The sequence below is a fragment of the Borostomias antarcticus genome (assembly GCF_949987555.1).
Source record: "Borostomias antarcticus genome assembly, chromosome: 16".
In the NCBI taxonomy this organism is placed as follows: Eukaryota; Metazoa; Chordata; class Actinopteri; order Stomiiformes; family Stomiidae; genus Borostomias; species Borostomias antarcticus.
This window is the reverse complement of record NC_140249.1, coordinates 15,410,327-15,432,826: the sequence shown is the minus strand read 5'-3', so window position 1 is coordinate 15,432,826 and position 22,500 is coordinate 15,410,327. Positions and strand designations below refer to the sequence as shown.

At 47.1% G+C, this 22,500-nt stretch overlaps 1 protein-coding gene across 1 annotated transcript in view; it reads right to left on the bottom strand.

The window, feature by feature from the left end:
• The window catches only part of brsk2a (BR serine/threonine kinase 2a), a gene marked incomplete at both ends in the record, with an annotated part of 149,315 nt that overhangs the window by 27,189 nt on the left and 99,626 nt on the right, over positions 1-22,500 (bottom strand). The window contains 4 exons of the mRNA XM_084451316.1: positions 1,619-1,769; positions 13,356-13,453; positions 16,399-16,563; positions 17,380-17,411. Coding sequence (XP_084307442.1) covers positions 1,619-1,769; positions 13,356-13,453; positions 16,399-16,563; positions 17,380-17,411 — 446 coding nt within the window. The remainder of the gene's footprint in view (positions 1-1,618; positions 1,770-13,355; positions 13,454-16,398; positions 16,564-17,379; positions 17,412-22,500) is intronic.

The window sequence follows — 22,500 nt, the reverse complement described above, 5'->3', positions numbered from 1 at the left end:
AGTCTCTGATTCATGAATGGGTGGAAATGTGTTCCTAAACTGCCAAAGTGTTCTCAGCTGTTCTCCCCTTCTTAAGTTGAATGCGCGTTCTCGTACACCTGGATTTGCATACATAAACGCCCCTCCAGCTCCTTACTACAGGGTCGTGTTCACACAAAATCCCCAGACAGCGCGGAAAACGTTTAGACGTTCCCAATTGACATGCTTGATGTTCAAGGTCACGTGCAAATTCAACGTTTTATTCGTCACATGCAACATACCAGTAAAATGAGCAGTGAGATGTTTCTCCGCTGGCTCTTATAACGTGCACACTAAGCTTAAGCAAGGTCAAACAAACCAATACAAAATAACAAAAGAAAACAAGACGGTAGGCCTCTATATGGACTTTTAATACAATATGCAAAATATATAGCCTACATGAAAGGGATGGGATGTGCTGAGAGCAGATTGAATTGTAGCCTACAGTTTAGTTAAATGCATGAGTACTTGGATCTTGATAGGTCCTTATGTAGGACCATATGATATATTTTAGTTATGGATATTCACATATTTACAGAATATAGATGTGTCCATTCTGACGACTATGGAATATAAGGTGCTGTTTTGCTGAGTCTGAGTAAAGCGACTGAGTTTAGTGCTTATTTATTAATTTACTGCCATTTGGAGTTTTTTTGTAGTGCTTTTATTTATTTTAGGACACCGCAATGCCTTGTAGAATCATGAATGTGAAACGTAATTGGAAATGATACAAATATCCTCGTATTTATGATTATGATTATTATTCAAGCCTAGGATGTCTGTAGAATTGATGTGAACGCATTCACCTCGGATTTCTCATAAATTCAGCCCTTGCGAACGGGCGCACTCCAATCTGGCCTACCTACGACTGCATTTCCGCGTTCTTAAATCCTGTTCTTAGATAAGAACAAATCCGAGATAAGAAACCATTCAGGAATGCCAGAATTGTCCCGGGAACTTCGTAAGTGGAGTTAAGAAGACATTTCTTCTTAACATCTTCTTAACTGCGTTCAGGAATGAGGTCCATTGTCATTGAAAAGGCCATCAAACCACCACTGACAGAAAATGACAGCTAGTCCAGTGGGGGAGTGGTTGGGGGAGTGGTTGGGGGCGGGGTTAACCAGCTACTGTTCCCACCTATTACCTGGCTGTGAGAAGTGTGAACAGCTCTGAATCTTTGAAGCCCTTTTTCTCTGCTTAGTGAATTCAGGTGTACCAACATTCACAGAAGCATATATTTGCAGATTTCAATGCATGGCACATCATCTGAAAGCTTACAATTTACACTTTCATAGTCAGTAAAAAACTGAAAAATGTCCTTGGCAGACATCAGGACCAAACCGTGGCAGTCACTAATCATCAGATGAGACTACACAGAGTGGCGAACAGACAAAAAAACACGCTCACATTCAGCCAGACACGGAGGGGTGTGTGTGTGTGCGCATACCTCTGTCCGTGCTGTTTTGTGTGTGTGTGTGTGTACCTCTGTCCGTGCTGTGTTGTGTGTGTGTGTGTGTGTGTACTCTGTACGTGCTGTGTCGGGTATGTGTGTGTGTACCTCTTTCCGTGCTGTGTCGGGTGTGTGTGTGTGTGTGTGTACCTCTGTCCGTGCTGCGTCATGTCGATGGCCCTGCGGGCGGGAACGGGGGACCCTCCGTCCGTAACGCTCAGGACCTCCATGGACTTCCTCTCTGGTCTCCTCTTCCCGTGCCGGTTCAGCATCGGGGAGTCCACGCGCTTCCTGGGTGGGTCTGCGTCCAACACACCACACACACACCGTTAAAGTCCCAACCATCACGGTCACACACGCCCCCCAATTCCAACCCTTGATGCTGAGTGCCAAGCAGTATAGTCTTTGGTATGACTCAGCCGGGAATCGAACTCACAACCTCCCAGTCTCAGGGCGGACACTCTAACCACAAAGCCACTGAGCTGGTACACAGCATCCAGCAAGTCAAGGACACAAACACGGTGATGGTTTGTGTGTGTGTGTGTGTGTGTGTATGTGTGTGTGTGTGTGTGTGTGTGTGTGTGTGTGTGTGTGTGTGTGTGTGTGCGTGTGTGTGTGTGTGCGTGTGTGTGTTTGTGATATGCAGACATGACAGAATAGTGGACTTGATATCAGAAGATATCTCATCTATTTTCAGATCTTCTAGTATGCTTTACAAGCATGCTACTGTGAAGCCTGGGTAATCACAGGAAGTGTTAAGTGAACGTGTTGGGTAATCACAGGAAGTGTTTAGTGAACGTGTTGGGTAATCACAGGAAGTGTTCAGTGAACGTGTTGATTCTGGAGGATCTGAGGGAGCCTTTCTAACCGAGGTGATGAGATATGAACTCCTAGAGCAGACCGTTTCACAACTAGGCTACAAGTGCAGACTTGTAGTTTGTATTATTTGTCAGGCTGGGTCATGTGCTCAAGTGGGTTGTGAGGGGTCTTCAGGGGGCCGGCCTCCCTAGGGGGAAGGACCAAGCAGTTAGCGAGGTACTGCTCAGTCTCGGTCGTTATCGGGAGACGCACAAGATGGAGGCGTTGTTTGACCTGTCATCTTCAGTGTACAGTTTGCAGTGTGATTGCCGACTAGGCGCTTATCAGAGTATGAGGGCAAAATACGCCTTTTTTCCCGTTTTCCTTTTTTTATATTACGAAAATTGAAGTTGTGAAGAACCCATTCAATATAACTACGTTTTATCATCATCATCTTCATCCGCTTATCCGGGGTCGGGTCGCGGAGGCAGCAGCTCCAGCAGGGGGCCCCAGACATCCCTTTCCCTAGCAGCATCAACCAGCTCTGCCTGGGGAATCTTTAGCTGCTCACAGGCCAGTGTGGAGATGTAGTCCCGCCACCTAGTCCTGGGTCTACCCCGCGGCCTCCTCCCAGCCGGACACGCCTGGAACACCTCCCTAGGGAGGCGCCCAGGAGGCATCCTCACTAGATGCCCGAACCACCTCAACTGGCTCCTTTCGACGCAAAGGAGCAGCGGCTCTACTCCGAGTCTCTCCCGGATGACTGAACTTCTCACCCGATCTCTCAGGGAGACCCCAGCCACCCTCCGGAGAAAACTCATTTTGGCCGCTTGTATCCGTGATCTCGTTCTTTCGGTCATGACCCATCCTTCATGACCATAGGTGAGGGTGGGGATGAAGATAGACCGGTAGATCGAGAGCTTTGCCTTTTGGCTCAGCTCTCTTTTCGTCACAACAGTGCGGTAAAGCGACTGCAGAACCGCACCAGCTGCTCCGATTCTCCGGCCAAACTCCCTCTCCATGGTTCCCTCACTCGTGAACAAGACCCCCAGATACTTGAACTCCTTCACTTGGGGTAAGGACTCATTTCCTACTCGGAGCGGACAGGCCACCGGTTTCCTGCTGAGAACCATGGCCTCAGATTTAGAAGTGCTTATTCTCATCCCAGCCGCTTCACACTCAGTTGCGAACCTATCCAGAGAGTGCTGGAGGTCGCAGGCAGCTGATGCCATCAGGACCACATCATCTGCAAAAAGCAGTGACGTGATCCCCAGCTCACCGAACGGCAAACCCACCTCCCCCCGGCTACGCCTCGATATCCTGTCCATGAAAATCACAAACAGGATTGGTGACAAAGCGCAGCCCTGGCGGAGGCCAACACCCACCGGAAAGGAAGACGACTTACTGCCGAGGACCCGGACACAGCTCTCGCTCTGGGTGTACAGGGATTGGATGGCCCTAAGTAGGGACCCCCTCACCCCATACTCCCGCATAACCCTCCACAAGACCTCTCGAGGGACCCGGTCGTAAGCCTTCTCCAAGTCCACAAAACACATGTAGACAGGTTGGGCAAACTCCCAAGCCCCCTCCAAGATCCTTGCGAGAGTGAAGAGCTGGTCGGTAGTTCCACGACCAGGACGAAATCCGCATTGTTCCTCTTCGATCTGAGGTTCGACTATCGGCCGGACCCTCCTTTCCAGCACCTTGGAGTAAACTTTCCCTGGGAGGCTTGTAGCACCCGATAATGTAATAATCAACCGATAATGTAATAACGCCTGATAATGTAATAAAAGTTTGACTTAAGTCCATCGAAAATGTAATAAAACCTGATAATGTAATAACTTAACCAATAATGTAATAAAATGTCCTGACTGATAATGTAATACCATTTTTCTGATAATGTAATAATTTATTACATTATTGGTCAAGTTATTACATTATCAGGTGGGTCTTTTTTTTCAAAACTGGTAATGTAATACTTGACTGATAATGTAATAATTTAAAAAGTGAATGAATAATACTGTTAGGGTACTTTGTGGTATACTTTAGCGTACTTTGTGGTACTTGTGGTATACTTTGGTGTGTCTCATGATACATTGCAGTATACTTTGGGGTGCTTTGAGGTACTTTGTGGTATACTTTAGGGTACTCTATGTTATACTTTTCAGTACTTTGCAGTACTTTGTGGTATACTTTGGGGTACACAGCAATACTTTGCAGTACTCTGCAGTATACTTTGGGGTACTTTGAGGTACTCTGCGGAATACTTTGAGGTACTTTGTGGTGTGCTTTGGAGTACTTTGCGGTACTTAGTGGTATACTTTGGGGTACTTTGTAGTACTTTGCAGTACTTTGCAGTACTTTGTGGTATACTTTGGGGTACTTTGAGGTACTTTGCTGTACTCCGCGGAATACTTTGAGGTACTTTGTGGTGTGCTTTGGAGTACTTTGCGGTACTAAGTGGTATACTTTGGGGTACTTTGTAGTACTTTGCAGTACTTTGTGGTATACTTGGGGTACACAGCAATACTTTGCAGTACTCTGCAGTATACTTTGGGGTACTTTGAGGTACTTTGCGGTACTCTGCGGAATACTTTGAGGTACTTTGTGGTGTGCTTTGGAGTACTTTGCTGTACTTAGTGGTATACTTTGGGGTACTTTGTAGTACTTTGCAGTACTTTGCAGTATACTTTGGGTACTTTGCAGTATACTTTGGGGTACTTTGTGGTATACATTGAGGTACTACTTTGCTGTATACTTTGGGGTACTTTGCTGTATACTTCGGGGTACTTTGGTATTTTGCAATATTTTGCAGTACTTTGCGCTTTACTTTGGAGTACTTTGCGGTACTTTGTGGTATACTTTGGAGTACTTTGAGGTACTTTGTGGTATACTTTGGAGTACTTTGAGGTACTTGGTGATTAGTAGGGCCCTTCAAAAAGGGGTTCAGTATTTTATCTTAACCTATATAGTAGGAGACAGGATTTAATTTAAGACATAGATTTAATAATATGAATTGAAAGCAAAGTGTATGAGGCAAATTATGTGAGGCTGCTGTTCATCAACTATAGTTAAGAGCTGCTATCCATTGACTATATTTCAGATTGCAATACCATACCAACTTCTTATTAGCATGAACTACCCTTTATCCTCACATGTCACCTACCTCTCCAGAGCGCATGAGACAAATGGATGGAAGTGAGGTCTGAAGATGTGTTTATGGGGAAAACCAATGAGGTGCACACAATAACTGACATTCAGTGCCACATTGCCCGTTTGTTTATACAAACTTTTTATCATGTTATTCCAGTTTTTCGGATAGCCATAGATGTTTTAAAAATCATAATTGCACTAGCCTACACAGGCATTACATTAATGAGGACAGAATTAGTGAGGACAGAATTTAAGGTAGGCCTACTCTATAAATCCAGACAGTACCAGCACCTTCAGGCCAGATTTGTGGACAAGCCCATCCTGAAGCTAATCAAGGATGTCCAGACCAGACACCAGATTGATCTTGTAGATATGAATAGATGGAAAGTATGGTATGGCAAAGCCACATAAAGATATATTCTAATGGTGCCAGACATCTTCAGTAGATATTTCTGGCTTAAGCAGCTGACAGGGAAAGGTAGCAATGAAATAGCCAAACAAACAACCACATTTATATTAAACATGGTCCTCATACAGTAATCCAAAATGACCAAGGTGCTGAGGGAACTCATGCAGTAGCTTAAAGTAAAGATCAATGAAATTTCCTCTTATCATCCACAAAGTCAAAGAAAAGTAGAGAGTATTCATCGAATATTGCATAAAAATATGTTGTATGATCTAGGGAACTTAGAGGGTGAAGGAGTAAACATAGCATATTCAAATCAAAGTTTTATCGGTAACATGCAACATACCCTGACAATGAGCAGTGATGTTTCCACTAGCTGCTAAATATGTACACTAGGCAAAGTAAAAAGGAGAAACGTACTATACACACCAAACATATAAATATGTAAACCAAGTCCAAAATATAAAATATTTATTAATGGAATGAAATAAAATGAGCTGAGATGACATATGAAATTGGACAGTTCACCTAAATAGAGAAGTATACATATGGATCTAGAGAGAGTAAATGTATATTCACGTTTATTTACAGAATGTAGATTTTTATAATCTAGCAGGTATAAATATACAGTGCTGTTGTGCAGAGTATAGTACTGAGTTAAGGACAGAGATGAGCAGAGTGTACTCATTCCGGATGTGGATGGTCTGAAGGTAGAAGCTTCTTCTGAGCCTCTGTGAGTTGATCTTCTTCAGTAGGCAGTACCTGAGCAGAGAGAAGAGGCTGTTGTCCGGGTGGCTGGGATGTTTCAACATTCTCCTGAACTTGGTCCTGCACCACTGTGTGTAGATGTCCTGGAGGTGTGGGAGATATGTTCTGCTGACCAAACACTCTCTACAGTGACTTGTCCTGCATGGTGTTGCTTCCATAGCATGTTGGTAGTGTTGATGTTCTCAGTCAGACACCCTCTCAATCATGCATATACAGGAATGTTTGTTGTCCATGTCTGGTAATCTGTACATCAATATACTGTACTTGTAAATACACTGTCTCCACAGGGGTCCTACTGCTGTTCAGGCAATTGGCCGCTCCTGCTTCCTGCTAGTCCACTAGAATCACTTTCATCTTCCTGCTTCCTGCTGTAGTCCACTAGCATCTCCATTATCTTACTGACGTTCAGGTGGAGGTTGTTGTCCTGACAACATTTAGTTTGGCATGCCACCTCCTCCAAGTAGGCCTTCTCATTATTGTTGGAGATCAGGCCTACCGCAGCTGTGTCATCAGTGAATTGATAATTGAGCTGGAATTGTAGGTAACTATGCAGTCGTGTTTGTACAGAGGATATGAAACAGCCCAGTGTTGAAGGTGAGAGGGTGACTTTCTCCAGTGTTTAGGGTGAGAGAAGATGATGCCCACTCTCGCCCCCTGAGGTCTGCCCGTCAGGAAGTTGAGGATCCACCTGTGCAGGAAGGGTTTAATCTCCAATCTCCATCCTGCGTTTGGAGATGAGTATGGGGAGTTATGGTATTGCAATCTGAAATATAGTCGATGGACAGCAGCCTCACATAATTTGCCTCATACACTTTGCTTTCAATTCATAGAATTAAATCAGTTCCTGTCTCCTACTATATAGGCTAAGATAAAATACTGAACCCCTTTTTGAAGGGCCCTACTAATCACTAAGTATCTCAAAGTACTCCAAAGTATACCACAAAGTACTCCAAAGTATAGCGCAAAGTACTCCAAAGTATACAGCAAAGTACCCCAAAGTATACAGCAAAGTACCACAAAGTACCCCAAAGCATACTGAAAAGTACCTCTGTATACCACAAATTACCACACATTACTGCAAAGTATGGGTAAGTACCTCAATGTATACCACAAAGTACTTCAAAGTACTCCAAAGTATAACGCAAAGTACCCAAAGCTTACTGCAAAGTACTGCAGAGTACCGCAAAGTACTCCAAAGCAGACCACAAAGTACCTCAAAGTATTCCGCAAAGTACCGCAAAGTACTGCAAAGTACCCCAACGTTTACTGCAAACTACTGCAAAATATCAAAGTACCTCAAAGTACCCCAAAGTATACTGCAGAGTACTGCAAAATATTTGCTGTGTACCACAAAGTATACCACAAAGTACTGCAAAGTACTGCAAAGTATACCACAGAGTACCCCAAAGTATACCACAAGTACCACAAAGTACTCCAAAGCACACCACAAAGTACCTCAAAGTATTCCGCAGAGTACCGCAAAGTACCTCAAAGTACCCCAAAGTATACTGCAGAGTACTGCAAAGTATTGCTGTGTACCCCAAAGTATACCACAAAGTACTGCAAAGTACTACAAAGTACCCCAAAGTATACCACTAAGTACCGCAAAGTACTCCAAAGCACACCACAAAGTACCTCAAAGTATTCCGCAGAGTACCGCAAAGTACCTCAAAGTACCCCAAAGTATACTGCAGAGTACTGCAAAGTATTGCTGTGTACCCCAAAGTATACCACAAAGTACTGCAAAGTACTACAAAGTACCACAAAGTATACCACTAAGTACCGCAAAGTACTCCAAAGCACACCACAAAGTACCTCAAAGTATTCCGCAGAGTACCGCAAAGTACCTCAAAGTACCCCAAAGTATACTGCAGAGTACTGCAAAGTATTGCTGTGTACCCCAAAGTATACCACAAAGTACTGCAAAGTACTGCAAAGTACTACGAAGTACCCCAAAGTATACCACTAAGTACCGCAAAGTACTCCAATGCACAACACAAAGTACCTCAAAGTATTCCGCAGAGTACCTCAAAGTACCCCAAAGTATACTGCAGAGTACTGCAAAGTATTGCTGTGTACCCCAAAGTATACCACAAAGTACTGCAAAGTACTGCAAAGTATACCACAGAGTACCCCAAAGTATACCACAAAGTACCTCAAAGCACCCCAAAGTATACTGCAAAGTATCATGAGACACACCAAAGTATACCACAAGTACCACAGCGTACACCAAAGTATACCACAAAGTACCCTAACAGTATTATTCATTCACTTTTTAAATTATTACATTATCAGTCAAGTATTACATTACCAGTTTTGAAAAAAAAAGACCCACCTGATAATGTAATAACTTGACCAATAATGTAATAAGGTATTACATTATCAGAAAAATGGTATTACATTATCAGTCAGGACATTTTATTACATTATTGGTTAAGTTATTACATTATCAGGTTTTATTACATTTTCGATTGACTTAAGTCAAACTTTTATTACATTATCAGGCGTTATTACATTATCGGTTGATTATTACATTATCGGGTGCTACAAGGCTGAGTAATGTGATGCCTCTATAATTCGCACACACCCTCTGGTCCCCTTTTTTGAATATTGGGACCACCACCCCAGTCTGCCGCTCCTTCGGCACTGACCCAGACTTCCACGCAATGTTACAGAGGCGTGTCAACCAAGACAGCCCCTCTACACCCAGCGCCTTCAGCATTTCTGGACGGATCTCATCAGTCCCTGGGGCTCTGCCACTGTGGAGTTGTTTGACTACCTCAGTGACCTCCTCCAAGGACATTGACGACCCCCCATCATCTTCCGGCTCTGCCTCGATCGTAGAGGGTGGATTAGTCGGGTTCAGGAGTTCCTCAAAGTGCTCCTTCCAATGCTCAACAACCTCCTCAGTTGAGGTCAGCAGTGTCCCCTCCTTGCTGTATACAGCTTGGATGGTCCCCCGCTTTCCCTTCCTGAGGTGTCTGATGGTCTTCCAGAAAAACTTTGGTGCCGACCGAAAGTCCTTCTCCATGGTTTCTCCGAACTCCTCCCACACCCGCTGCTTTGCCTTGGTCACGGCCGAAGCCGCAGCCCTCCGGGCCAGTCGATACCCTGCAACTGTTTCTGGGGTCTCCCGGGCTAACATAACCCGGAAGGCCTCCTTCTTCAGTCGGACGGCTTCCCTCACCACCGCTGTCCACCACGGTGTCCGAGGGTTACCGCCCCTTGAGGTATCTATGGCCCTCAGGCCACAGCTCCCAGCCGCAGCTTCAGCAATGGAGGCTTTGAACACCGACCACTCATGCTCGATGTCCCCAACCTCCACAGGGATGCCTGAGAAGCTCCGCCGGAGGTGGCAATTGAAATCTCTCCGGACAGGCTCTTCCTCCAGACGTTCCCAGTTCACCCTCACTACACGCTTGGGTTTTCCAGGTCTGTCCAGAAGTTTCCCCCGCCATCGAAACCAGCTCACCACCAGATGGTGATCAGTGGACAGCTCTGCCCCTCTCTTTACCCGAGTGTCCAAAACGCATGGCCTCAGATCAGATGATACGATAACGAAATCGATCATCGACCTTCGGCCTAAGGTGTTCTGATGCCAGGTGTACTTGTGGGCATCCTTGTGTTCGAACATGGTGTTTGTTATGGACAAACCGTGACTAGCACAGAAGTCCAACAACAAAACACCACTCGGGTTCAGATCGTGGTGGCCATGCCTCCCAATCACGCCCCTCCAAGTTTCTCCATCATTGCCTATGTGTGCATTGAAGTCCCCCAGTAGGACACTGGAGTCCCCTGCAGGAGCCCCCAAAAGGACTCCACTCAGGGTCTGCAGGAAGGCTGAGTACTCTGAACTGCTGTTCGGTGCATAAGCACAAACCACAGTCAGAGTCCCCCACCCCACAGTCCTAAGGCGCAGGGAGGCGACCCTCTCGTCCACTGGGGTGAACTCCAGCACAGAGGCGCTCAGCTGGGGGCTAGCTAGTATAGCCACACCTGCCTTACGCCTCATACCGTGAGCAACTCCGGAGAAGAACAGGGTCCAACCCCTATCCAGGAGTTTGGTTCCGGCGCCGGTGCTGTGCGTGGAGGTTAGCCCCACCAGGTGTAATTGGTATCGCTCCACCTCCCTCACAAGCTCCGGCTCCTTCCCCCCCAGCGAGGTCACGTTCCATGTCCCCAGAGCCAGCCTTTGCCGCCCGGGTCCGGTCCGTCGGTGCCCCCCGCCTTCACCGCCACCTAGTTGGCAGCGCACCCGACCCCGACAATTCCTCCCGCGGGTGGTGGGTCCACGGGACGATGGAGGAGGAGATGGTGCTTCCACGTTGCTTATTCGGGCTGGGCCCGACCGGGCTCCGTGGTAAGCCCGGCCACCAGGCGCTCGCATGCGGGCCCTCCGTCTGGGCCTGGCTCCAGACGAGGGCCCCGGGCTTCCTCCGGGCGGGGTCTCTCTTCCTTTTTGGTGTTCTGTCATCAGGGTTTTTTCCTGTAACCCCAGGTAGGGGGGCTAGGGGGTACTACCACTTGCCCAAGGTGGACCCCCAGACTAGTGGAGGGAAGGAGGCGTCTTACTTCTCCATTCTAGTTTTGCAACTAGCCACTGCCGCAACTACGTTTTAGGATCACTAAATTTGTCGTATTTTGCCGTCAAAATCCATTTCCTGTGAGAAGTGTGAACAGCTCTGAATCTTTGAAGCCCTTTTTCCCTGCTTAGTGATTTCAGGTGTACCAACATTCACAGAAGTATATCTTCTTAAAATATTTGCAGATTTCAATGCATCGCACATCATTTGAAAGCTTACAATTTACACTTTCATAGTCAGTAAAAAAATGAAAAATGACCTTGGCAGACATCAGGACCAAACCTCTGGTGGTGGGTGGTCACATATGTTATTTATTTGTTGATCCTTTCTCGATGATTTACGGTTTATATATACAGTAATAAACAGGCATGTCCAGCTGGCTTTCCACAAATAGATTTGCAAGTACTATTAAATCGATCCTTCCTTCCTTCCTTCCTCCCTGTTTGGGGGATACATTCTATTCAAATGCAGCCTAACCACTAGAGTTTATTAGGCTCTATCAACAGTACTATTGTTCATCCTATCATCAGGTTTTTTAACAGGTTTTGAGGTGAGACTTGAATAGTGGGTCCAAACTGGCGTGGGGGCATGGAGACGGGAACAGGACAATTAGGCTACGCTATTGACAAAAATGATAATAGAAGTGTTATCGGTCAGCGGTCAAACTGTTATCGGTCATAACTCTCTCAGATAGACTACGCTTGACCCCTGATTTAAACAGTCATGCCAGTGCTCACTGCTATGAGTTGAATGTAGAATGAATAGCCTATAGAATTACCCCCATTCAAAAAATGTGTTTTATTCCAATAACCACTGGCCTAGTGAATCTGTTAGCTCACTCTTTTTTTGCTCCCCACTTGACATCGCTCGTCATGCGCATTCGGTAAACAGATAAATTCACATTAGCCCATTTGTGTCAAAATACAGTAGCCCACATCAGCATGGAGGCTCATTCATTCAATTCATCATTCAACAAATCTGTCCCTGTTTGTGCTTGTCTGGTCTTCTGCCCACAAGGTCACATCACCATAGGCTACTTTCGCAATTGTTATTGTACATCTCAAATGTTAAACATTGTACATCTCAAATGTTATATAATGATAGTTTATATATACGCTAGTTATAGTTTTGATTTTATTTTGCTGAATCGGCTACATTATGTTCCCAGTCCCTTGATAGTCTAATCTACAGTATTGTCGCTAAGCCCCGCTGCCACTAGTTGCTTCTTGATCAATGATGCCTCCTGGTGGTTAGTGTGCAACACTGCATGAAAACACGGCGCTTCCTGCCACTGGCCGCTACTGGCACACCACACCGCCGCTTTTTGCGATTTCCAAAATTAGAGTCTCAGGCTGACTCCTAATGTCTGATGGCATCGTTAGCGTTTATGTCCTTTGTGTTTCTATTAATGTGGCCATAAATTAATGATTCGAACGTGTGTATACTTGTTGGCGTAACTGTCTATGCCATCTTTCAAGAAAGCCATTAATAATATTGACATCCAGACGGATTATACGAGCGCCGGTCTCCTCCGGGGTCTCGGACCAGCGCTCACGGTATCGCGTTTCCATCAGAGAAGATGGGATCTACGAGTTGGGATTCAGAGGGATAAACACACAATCCCACAACCGTACACATCGTCTCTTCCGTCCCCACGGGAAGTATATCTAAATCTTTGAAGAAGCGCTACCTATTTCACTCTCTTTCTGGAGGGTGGGTCACGACGCACGGATGAAAGCGTTTCCTGTCTCTCTCTGTTCAAGAGCCCGTCTCAGAGGAAGCTCTCTCACGGCCCCTCCCCTCCGTTCCACGGATGATGTCTATTTCCTGTCAACTCAACTTTATCTGTTAGATAATATATATTTCTGCAGCTGCTGGAGCTGCATACCCATCCTCTTCACACCCTGCTACACCTTCTCAAGAGGAAATATCTGTCAGCTCACAGAGAATCTATCCTCAAGGAGATTGGATCGCTGTTGGTACTGTAAATAATCAAAGTATTCGCACGACGAAAGTTCTTACTGTGGTTCTACTGGTTTCTTTTGGACGGTGAATTTGCTTTACTGTGGTTCTACTGGTTTCTATTTGCACGGTGAATGTGCTTTACTGTGGTTCTACTGGTTTCTATTCACACAGTGAATGTGCTTTACTGTGGTTCTACTGGTTTCGAAGGCCTTACCGATCTCGTTGCGCGGGGGCAGGTTCTGGTCCTCGTGGCTGGGGTACCGTTCCTTCCTGTCCAGAAGCAGGAAGTAGATCATCTTCTCCTGGTTATCCCTGCAGGTGTGTGTGGAGGAGAGCGGGGGATAGTAGGCAAGGCAAGGAAAGGGACACGTTATTCATAAAACACATTTAAAATGACAGCAGTCAATCAGAGGGCTGTTCAGAGGACAAACAAGGACATACAAGTAGACTAGTGTCTTCTGAAGGATCACACACGCACGCACACACAATCACACACACATGCTTGCTTGCTCGCTCATTCTCAAATAAACAAACACACACACACACACACACTTGCTCGCTTGCATGTACACACACACACACACACACACACACACACACACACACACACATACCTTCACATACTACAGAGTTGGAGCATTGATCTTTTTATGTCATTGTTCCACAGTCAAACAGTTTCTACCCCCATAAAAAGTATTTGAAAACGTATTTTAAGATCTAGTCTTTTAATAAAGATCATAAAGACATTCACATATGCACCCAGTCTTCACCGAGACAACTCTGAAGTGCTCTGCGAATTCCAAAGGAAAGGAGCGCGGGGAGACCTAACATCTTAGTTTGTATTGGGATCTGTTCAGTATTGGACCAGGATAAGAGAGGCAGATTGGGCCACAGCAGGGGGGAGCAGACAGGAGGAGGCGCTGCAGTGGGTGAGACACATCAGGGAGCAGCGGAGAGGAGACTAATACTGCTGAGTGCTCCTGGGAGAGAGGAGGAGGAGAGAGGAGGGAGTTGGGGGGTGGGAGATAGAACTGAGGAGACTAGAGTAGAACCGAGTAGACTAGAGTAGAACTGAGGAGACTAGAGTAGAACTGAGCAGATTAGAGTAGAACTGAGAAGACTAGAGTAGAACTGAGTAGACTAGAGTAGAACTGAGCAGACTAGAGTAGAACTGAGGAGACTAGAGTAGAACTGAGCAGATTAGAGTAGAACTGAGAAGACTAGAGTAGAACTGAGTAGACTAGAGTAGACTAGAGTAGAACTGAGGAGACTAGAGTAGAACCGAGTAGACTAGAGTAGAACTGAGAAGACTAGAGTAGAACTGAGCAGATTAGAGTAGAACTGAGAAGACTAGAGTAGAACTGAGCAGACTAGAGTAGAACTGAGCAGACTAGAGTAGAACTGAGCAGACTAGAGTAGAACTGAGCAGATTAGAGTAGAACTGAGCAGACTAGAGTAGAACTGAGCAGACTAGAGTAGAACTGAGGAGACTAGAGTAGAACTGAGCAGACTGCAGTAGAACTGAGCAGACTAGAGTAGAACTGAGCAGACTGCAGTAGAACTGAGCAGACTAGAGTAGAACTGAGCAGACTAGAGTAGAACTGAGCAGACTAGAGTAGAACTGAGCAGACTAGAGTAGAACTGAGCAGACTAGAGTAGAACTGAGCAGACTAGAGTAGAACTGAGCAGACTAGAGTAGAACTGAGCAGACTAGAGTAGAACTGAGGAGTGATGGATAGCACACTGTCCACTGTCCTGAAAAAATGACACCTGGGGACCTGTGTGTGTGTGTGTGTGTGTGTGTGTGTGTGTGTGTGTGTGTGTGTGTGTGTGTGTGTGTGTGTGTGTGTGTGTGAGCAGGGCGACTGAGAAATACAGGGCAAGAACAAAAGGCATCACTATCCTCCTGTGTACTACTCATACTCATCTCTCTCCCTCTCTCCCTCTCTCTCACTCTCACACACACACACACACTCAGCCGCAGTGCAGAAACGATGTCACCCAGGAGCATGTTTTCCCAGCGCGTGCGTGGGGTGGGGAGCAGCAGCAGAGGGGGATTGTGGGATACTATATAACCGGTGTCAGCTGGCTTAAGCGGTGTGTGATAACAGCAAAGTGATCTATGGCTTCTGACATCCAAACAGACATGTTCAGAGACAGACAGGTTCAGAGACAGACAGTTTCAGAGGGTTTCATAAGAGGCGGGGGGAAAAAAAAACAAGGCCTCCGGGGCCCAGAGACACCCTCCCTCCCTCCATCCCTCCCTCCCTCTCTCTCTCCCTCTCTCCATCCCTCCCTCCATCCCTCCCTCCCTCTCTCTCTCTCCATCCCTCCCTCCCTCTCTCCCTCTCTCCATCCCTCCCTCCATCCCTCCCTCCCTCCCTGTCTCTCTCCATCCCTCCCTCCCTCCCTCCCTCCCTCTCTCTCTCCATCCCTCCCTCCCTCCCTCCCTCCCTCCCTCCCTCCCTCCCTCCCTCCCTCCCTCCCTCCCTCCCACTCTCCATCCCTCCCTCCATCCCTCCATCCCCCCCTCTCTCTCCATCCCTCCCTCCCTCTCCATCCCTCCCTCCATCCCTCCCTCCCTCTCTCCCTCCCTCCCTCCCTCCCTCCCTCCCTCCCTCCCTCCCTCTCTCCATCCCTCCCTCCCTCCCTCCCTCCCTCCCTCCCTCCCTCCATCCCTCCCTCTCTCCATCCCTCCCTCCCTCCCTCCCTCCATCCCTCTCTCTCCATCCCTCTCTCTCCATCCCTCCAGCCTCTCCTCTTTTCCCTGCCGTCCTCCGGCTTGTCTCTCAGCATGTCCACTCCCCGCGTCCATTTTGTCCCCCTCTCTCACTCCTCCCTCCCAACACTGTGGCTGCGTTCCGAATCGCTTACTTCTACTTCTTACTAGCAGTACGTACAGCTGCCCCTAGAAAGTATGTACTTTGCACGCGGTACGCATCCATTTGGGACATTCTACCCTGTCATAACGTTGCGCCTCAAAATTTGACCACATGCGTCGCTGTCCATGAAGCGACATTCGTCAACAGCTGGGACTCGCAGATGTGACGTCATTTCCACTGCGCACAGGATTGTGGGTCAGAACAGCCAGGAAAAGTCTGCTGGCTTGCATACTGCAAAATACGACCGGATGTAGTAGGACATCCTGGTATTTTTGCCATACTGCATGTGACATACTATGTATTAGGACGTACTACATCAGCCATACTATATAGTATGGAAGTACGTGATTGGGAGCGCCACCCCCCCCCACTCACTGGTCATTGAGCAGGTCCTTCATCAGCTTGTTCTTGTCCCTGAAGCAGCCCAGCGAGTGCATGCTGTCCAGGACATCGGGGTCGATGTCGTCGGCGGACGGCAGGCAGCGGATGGTCACCTTCCTGGGCACAGGCTGCTCCGGCTCAGGCTCGTTCTTCCCCCCTCTGGAGGACGCACACACGAGCGCACACACACACACGCACACACACACAAACACACACACACACAAGGTGAATCAGGGTCAGACTGAGAGGCACACCACTGACCTTAGGAACAAAACACACACACACACCCACAGACTTGTCAGCTCTCCCTCCCCCATCCCCCACCCCTGCTCTGGGCAGAAGGAGGAGGAGGAGGAGGAGGAGGAGGAGAGGAGGATGTATAGTCATATCAGCCAGCAAGCCAGCGTCACAGCTCATCACCTTCAGCCCAAACTCTCCTCTTCCTCCTCCCTCCCTCCCTTTGCTCTCTCCTGACCCTGAACCTGACCACTCACCCCCCCCCACTGGTTCACTAGAACTTGACCACACCTCCCTGGGCTGGTCCACTAGAACTTGACCACACCTCCCTGGGCTGGTCCACTAGAACCTGACCACACCTCCCTGGGCTGGTCCACTAGAACCTGACCACACCTCCCCTGAGCTGGTCCACTAGAACCTGACCACACCTCCCCTGAGCTGGTCCACTAGAACCTGACCACACCTCCCTGGGCTGGTCCACTAGAACCTGACCACACCTCCCTGGGCTGGTCCACTAGAACCTGACCACACCTCCCTGAGCTGGTCCACTAGAACCTGACCACACCTCCCTGGGCTGGTGCACTAGAACCACCTGCAGCTCACATCCTCGTCTAGAGACCACCAGTCCTGCCGTTCTTACTCCAGACGTCCCCCCCCCGCCCTCCCCAGCCCCTAACCAGGACCCCCCCAGCACAGAGACGACAGGAGGAAGAGGATGAGTAGAGGAAGAGTACTCACATGTACCACGTGTGCTTCTGAATCTGTTCTAACTGTAGGAGAGGGAGACAGACAGAGAGACACAAGCACACATTCAGATACGACAACAGCGAGCACATTTTCATAAACCTTCTGTGAACAGAACGTCAGGTTAAGGAATTATTGCAATAAATCGGGGAAATATTACAGAAGAGAACCGACACCTCACACTTCAAACAACACCTCACTAAGTAGCAGAGGGCTTTCTGGAACAAGATCAAATACTACACATGACACAGCAGAGGATCTGGCAGGGACGTGGATATTAGTCTATACGCAACTCATGAGAGTGTGAGAGAGAGAGAGAGAGAGGGAGAGAGAGAGAGAGAGGGAGGGAGAGAGAGAGAGAGAGAGAGAGAGAGAGGAAGACTGAGCATTACACACACTCCTGGCATCTTACTCTCACACACACACACACACACACACACTGCTCTAACCCTGCCTAGCCCGCTGGTCTGGAGGAGACTCCACCCTCCTCTCCCTCGCTCCAGCCCTGTCCAGCCTTGCCATGTACCCCCCTCTGCCCAGTGCCCTCTGCCCTCCCAGATAGCAAGCGGATGTGTAATGATTCTGGGCCAGATATGGGCCGGAACTAAGCCACAAGGGCCAGATCTGGCCTGTATATGGCCCAGATCCGCTTGCTATCTGGGCTCTGCCCTCTGCCCAATGCCCAGTGCCCAGTGGGCAGAGAGAGAACGCACCTTTGCCATCAACACTACGAGGAGAGACGAGGTCCAGCAGGATGAATTCATCTAAAGAGTGGCTTGGGCAGTAACGTATATTAGCTAGAGCACATCTCATAGACACAAAGTCACAAAGTGCTTCAACAGTACAAGAATGAAAAACACAGAGAACATCAGATAAAAGTACAAAGACTTTTATCAGACTGGACAGACTGGACATAAACATAGACACACAGACACACACGACTGGACAAATGGCCGTCTGTAAATAGATGAGGTTTCAGCTGCCTTTTAAAATTCTCCACAGTCGGTCGTCAGTGAAGGAACATATCAATATCAGTGTGAGTGCAAATCGTACTCTCTGTACCCAACACTGTCAGACACACGGCTCAAAGCTTCCCTGAGACACTTCACGGGGGACAAGACGTCCAACATCCCGCTGACATCACTTCAAAGACTTCCTGTGTCTCGTCCAATAAGAACTGGGAACTGATTTTCCTTGTCAATTTGATTGACTGCTGTAAGCAGAGAGAGATCTCACACTCTCTTAATTATGATGGATTGAATAGCCCTTTGGTAGTGTGTGTGTGTGTGTGTGTGTGTGTGTGTGTGTGTGTGTGTGTGTGTGTGTGCGTGCGTGTGTGCGCACGGGCATACAATCACACAAGTGTGTGTGTGTTTCTCCCATCTCTCAGCGGACTCCGTCTTTCTACGTGAGCATTGATGAATCTCCTGATTTGATTTTCGCGTACCCAAACTGACAGTCGTAGTGAAGGATGGCGCGCGAGCCACACCTGGCCCTGTGTGTGTGTGTGTGTGTGTGTGTGTGTGTGTGCGCGTGACCTACTCCATCCTGCCTTATTGAAGTGCGGCAGGCGATAGGCTGCTCTCACACGCAGGCCTGAGAGTGATGCAGAACAGATAAATCCAGATCAGACCAGACCAATCATGATCAGACCAGATCAATCCAGATCAGACCAGATCAATCCTGATCAGACCAGATCAATCCAGATCAGACCAGATCAATCCTGATCAGACCAGATCAGACCAGATCAATCCTGATCAGACCAGATCAATCCAGATCAGACCAGATCAATCCAGATCAGACCAGAACAATCCAGATCAGACCAGATCAATCCTGATCAGACCAGATCAATCCAGATCAGACCAGATCAGACCAGATCAATCCAGATCAGACCAGATCAGACCAGATCAATCCAGATCAGACCAGATCAATCCAGATCAGACCAGATCAGTCCCTCAGTCAACCCCACCATCCTCAGCTGCTCTGCTCTGGAAACTCAGCCTCCCCGCTGGGCATGTTAGCACACTCCACACGGGGGCTTCCGCATGCATATTCATGTGTGTGTGTGTGCGTGTGTATGTGTGTGCGGGAGTGTGTGTGTGTGTATGTGTGTGCGGTAGTGTGTGTGTGGCTGTCTGTCAGGACAATGCGAGCCCTCAGGAGGTCCCCCACTGAGAGGGCCATTACTGGGTGACAGGAGTGCTCTCTTTCAAGAGAAATCTGTCCAGCCCTCGTGTCCCTCAGCCATACAGGTGGGAGTGTGTGTGTGTGTGTGTGTGTGTGCGTGTGTGTGTGTTCTCTTATTTCTACTGTCTCTGTAATTGTCTCGAGACAAAGGCTGAGCACTGGGTTAGAGGCAGACAGGTAGAGAGAGAGAAAGAGAGAGAGATATATATAGTAGATAGAAAGATAGATAGATAGAGAGAGAGAGAGAAAGAGAGATAGATCGATACTGTAGATAGATAGATAGATAGATAGATAGATAGATAGATAGATAGATGGATACAGTAGACAGATGGATAGAGAGTGAGAGAGAGAGAGAGAGAGAGAAAGAGAGAGAAAGAGAGAGAGAGCATAGCAATTTCCTTACAGCTCACATTCTGCCTTTTCATTTACTCCTCTACTGTAATTCATGTGGATATTTTTGTTTGTTAGTTTCAGTATTTATTTATTTGATACATTTGATTTTTTATTATTTTAATTGACCTATTTAATTATCAGTTTAGTTAATTAAAATATAGAGATAGAGAGAGAGATAGAGATACAGACATGGAGAGACAGAGAGACAGAGACAGTGAGATAGAGAGACAGAGATAGACAGACATGGAGAGACAGAGAGACAGAGAGTGAGATAGAGCGACAGAGAGATGGAGAGACAGATGGAGAGACAGACACCCCATTCACACATACAAGCTTCCCCATTAACCTCTAGGGAATTGACCAGTTAGGGGGCATGTATGAACGGGATTTCACAGGAAATCTGCACAGCCAATTTCCCATGTCAAGGCCTGGTATAATTCCCTGGAATCTGACGGGAAGGATTTGTTGTGACAGAAGCCATTACATTACCAGGTAGGTCAGTCTGGTGAAAGGCACAAACGACTAGGGATTTAAGGTGTCACTGGACACCCAATACAACATGAATCAGCCGATTTATTCGAGAAAAATCAATGTAAATCAGCTGATTAGAATCGCACATGAGGCCTGCTGACCTGCTATCACGTCAGAAGGTTGAAATATCTCCATTCATAGCGTGATACACAGGGTATTAATTTACGAGGGCTTTTGAGGGTGGGTTGGTGGGCCAAACAACCCAGACGTGGACACAACACCGAGTGCTAAACTAGCTAGCGTTCCTACTAGCCAGTTAGCTGAGTGAACTAGCTACAGCTAGCGATACAGTAGCTTCCAGAACTAACCTGCGGAACGCAAGCACCGTAAACAAGCACCATCCACGTGACACAGGGGTCAACCGTCAGGCTTCATGGTTCAGCTAGTTACAATAGCTTCTCACGCCGTTCACTACCATTCCACATTTGTTCTGATTTAAGGTCCCATGACGGTTTTGTCTTCCTGCTTCTGCCTAAGCACTCCACAATACCACAATATCAATACAACGGTGTTTTACCGAAGCATTAGTGAAGAAGACGGTAGCCATCAGTGGCTAAAGCAGTTAAGAATGTTAACCTAATGTTAAGATCATTCCTGTAGCTGCTTTGCTGCTAATGCGAGTTCGTCTCCGTTCCTGCCCGAGAAACAGAAGTTGAACTAATAGCATCAAAATCAAAATAGCTACAGGAATCATCGTTGTAAAGTTAGCCATCTGCTTTTTAGCCACCAACAGCTACCATTAATATTATGGAAGCTGCTGTCGGGAGCTAACTTGCCATCACGGTCTTATCGTGCAGCTTCACAGCCTGCTATTAGCAGACAGCACTAAAGTTGACAAAATCACACTTGCACATCATTAGAATTCCAACCATTTATATGGGATTTATCATGCAACTAAACATGGAACCTGAATACTACCTGATATTTCAACCTGCTGCCATCAGTGATCGGCGCGTCTGCTTGTTTGCATCATGAATATCCAATGTAATCCAATATATGCAATGACATTCCATGTAGTGTCCCAAAACTGTTAAATCATTCCCTTTGTAGTTCACTATGAGTAGAAATACATAGGGAATAGGGAGTGAACCATTTCAAACACATCTCTGGTCAGCTCCGTTAGCCATCTCGTCTTGATGCCATGTTCCATATGAAAACACTCAGTTAGCCTACTGTATTAAACTTCTTCTTGTCCCGACACATGAGTTACCAGATATAGACCCGGCGACAGTTACAGAGATAGAAACTATAAATAGATAGGCTTTGTTCGTAATAATTAAATTACAACCAGACAGAGAACAAGGAGTTTGAGAATGGTAGGCTCATCTAATGGGCCAGATGAGCTACAGCAATGGGTCAATGAGTGGTATTACTGCGCCCCTATGGGCAGGCGAGCGGTGGTGCGGAATGCCGTAAAGCGCCTGTTAGAATACCGCGGGTCAAGTTACATTCTTATGTTCCCACATCTGTACCAGCTAGCTACTAGCTACGTGGACCCAGGTATCAGGCTTATTTACGAAACTGGACCCAGGAGTGAGCAACTCGGACGGCGCTGAGTGGGTGCGCTCCGCATATCGCAATACCCCTGCTCGGGCACACTCACCTGGAGGCTCGCGGGCAAGCAGGGGAATGACTCAATGCTCGCTGCCCGAGCGGCTCCATGCATTGTGTATCAATGATATGAATCGAGATAAATCAACTTGCTAACCTCCTAGCAGGTCAGCAGGCCTCCTGTGCGATTCTAGTCAACTGATTTACATTGATTTTTCAAATCATTGTAAATCAGTTGTAAATTTTATTTTTTGTAATTTATTTTTTTTATTGGCTGATTCATGCTGTATCTGGTGCACTGGAAGTTCCAAAATACACCCAAGGGAAAAATTATATTTTGATCATTTTACCATGAGGGAAATAGTTAGGAAGAAAATCTTGGTCAACTGACATAGCCTACAACATGTTTTTCCGACTAAACACACATTTATGTACCTGACCACGGAGAACTAA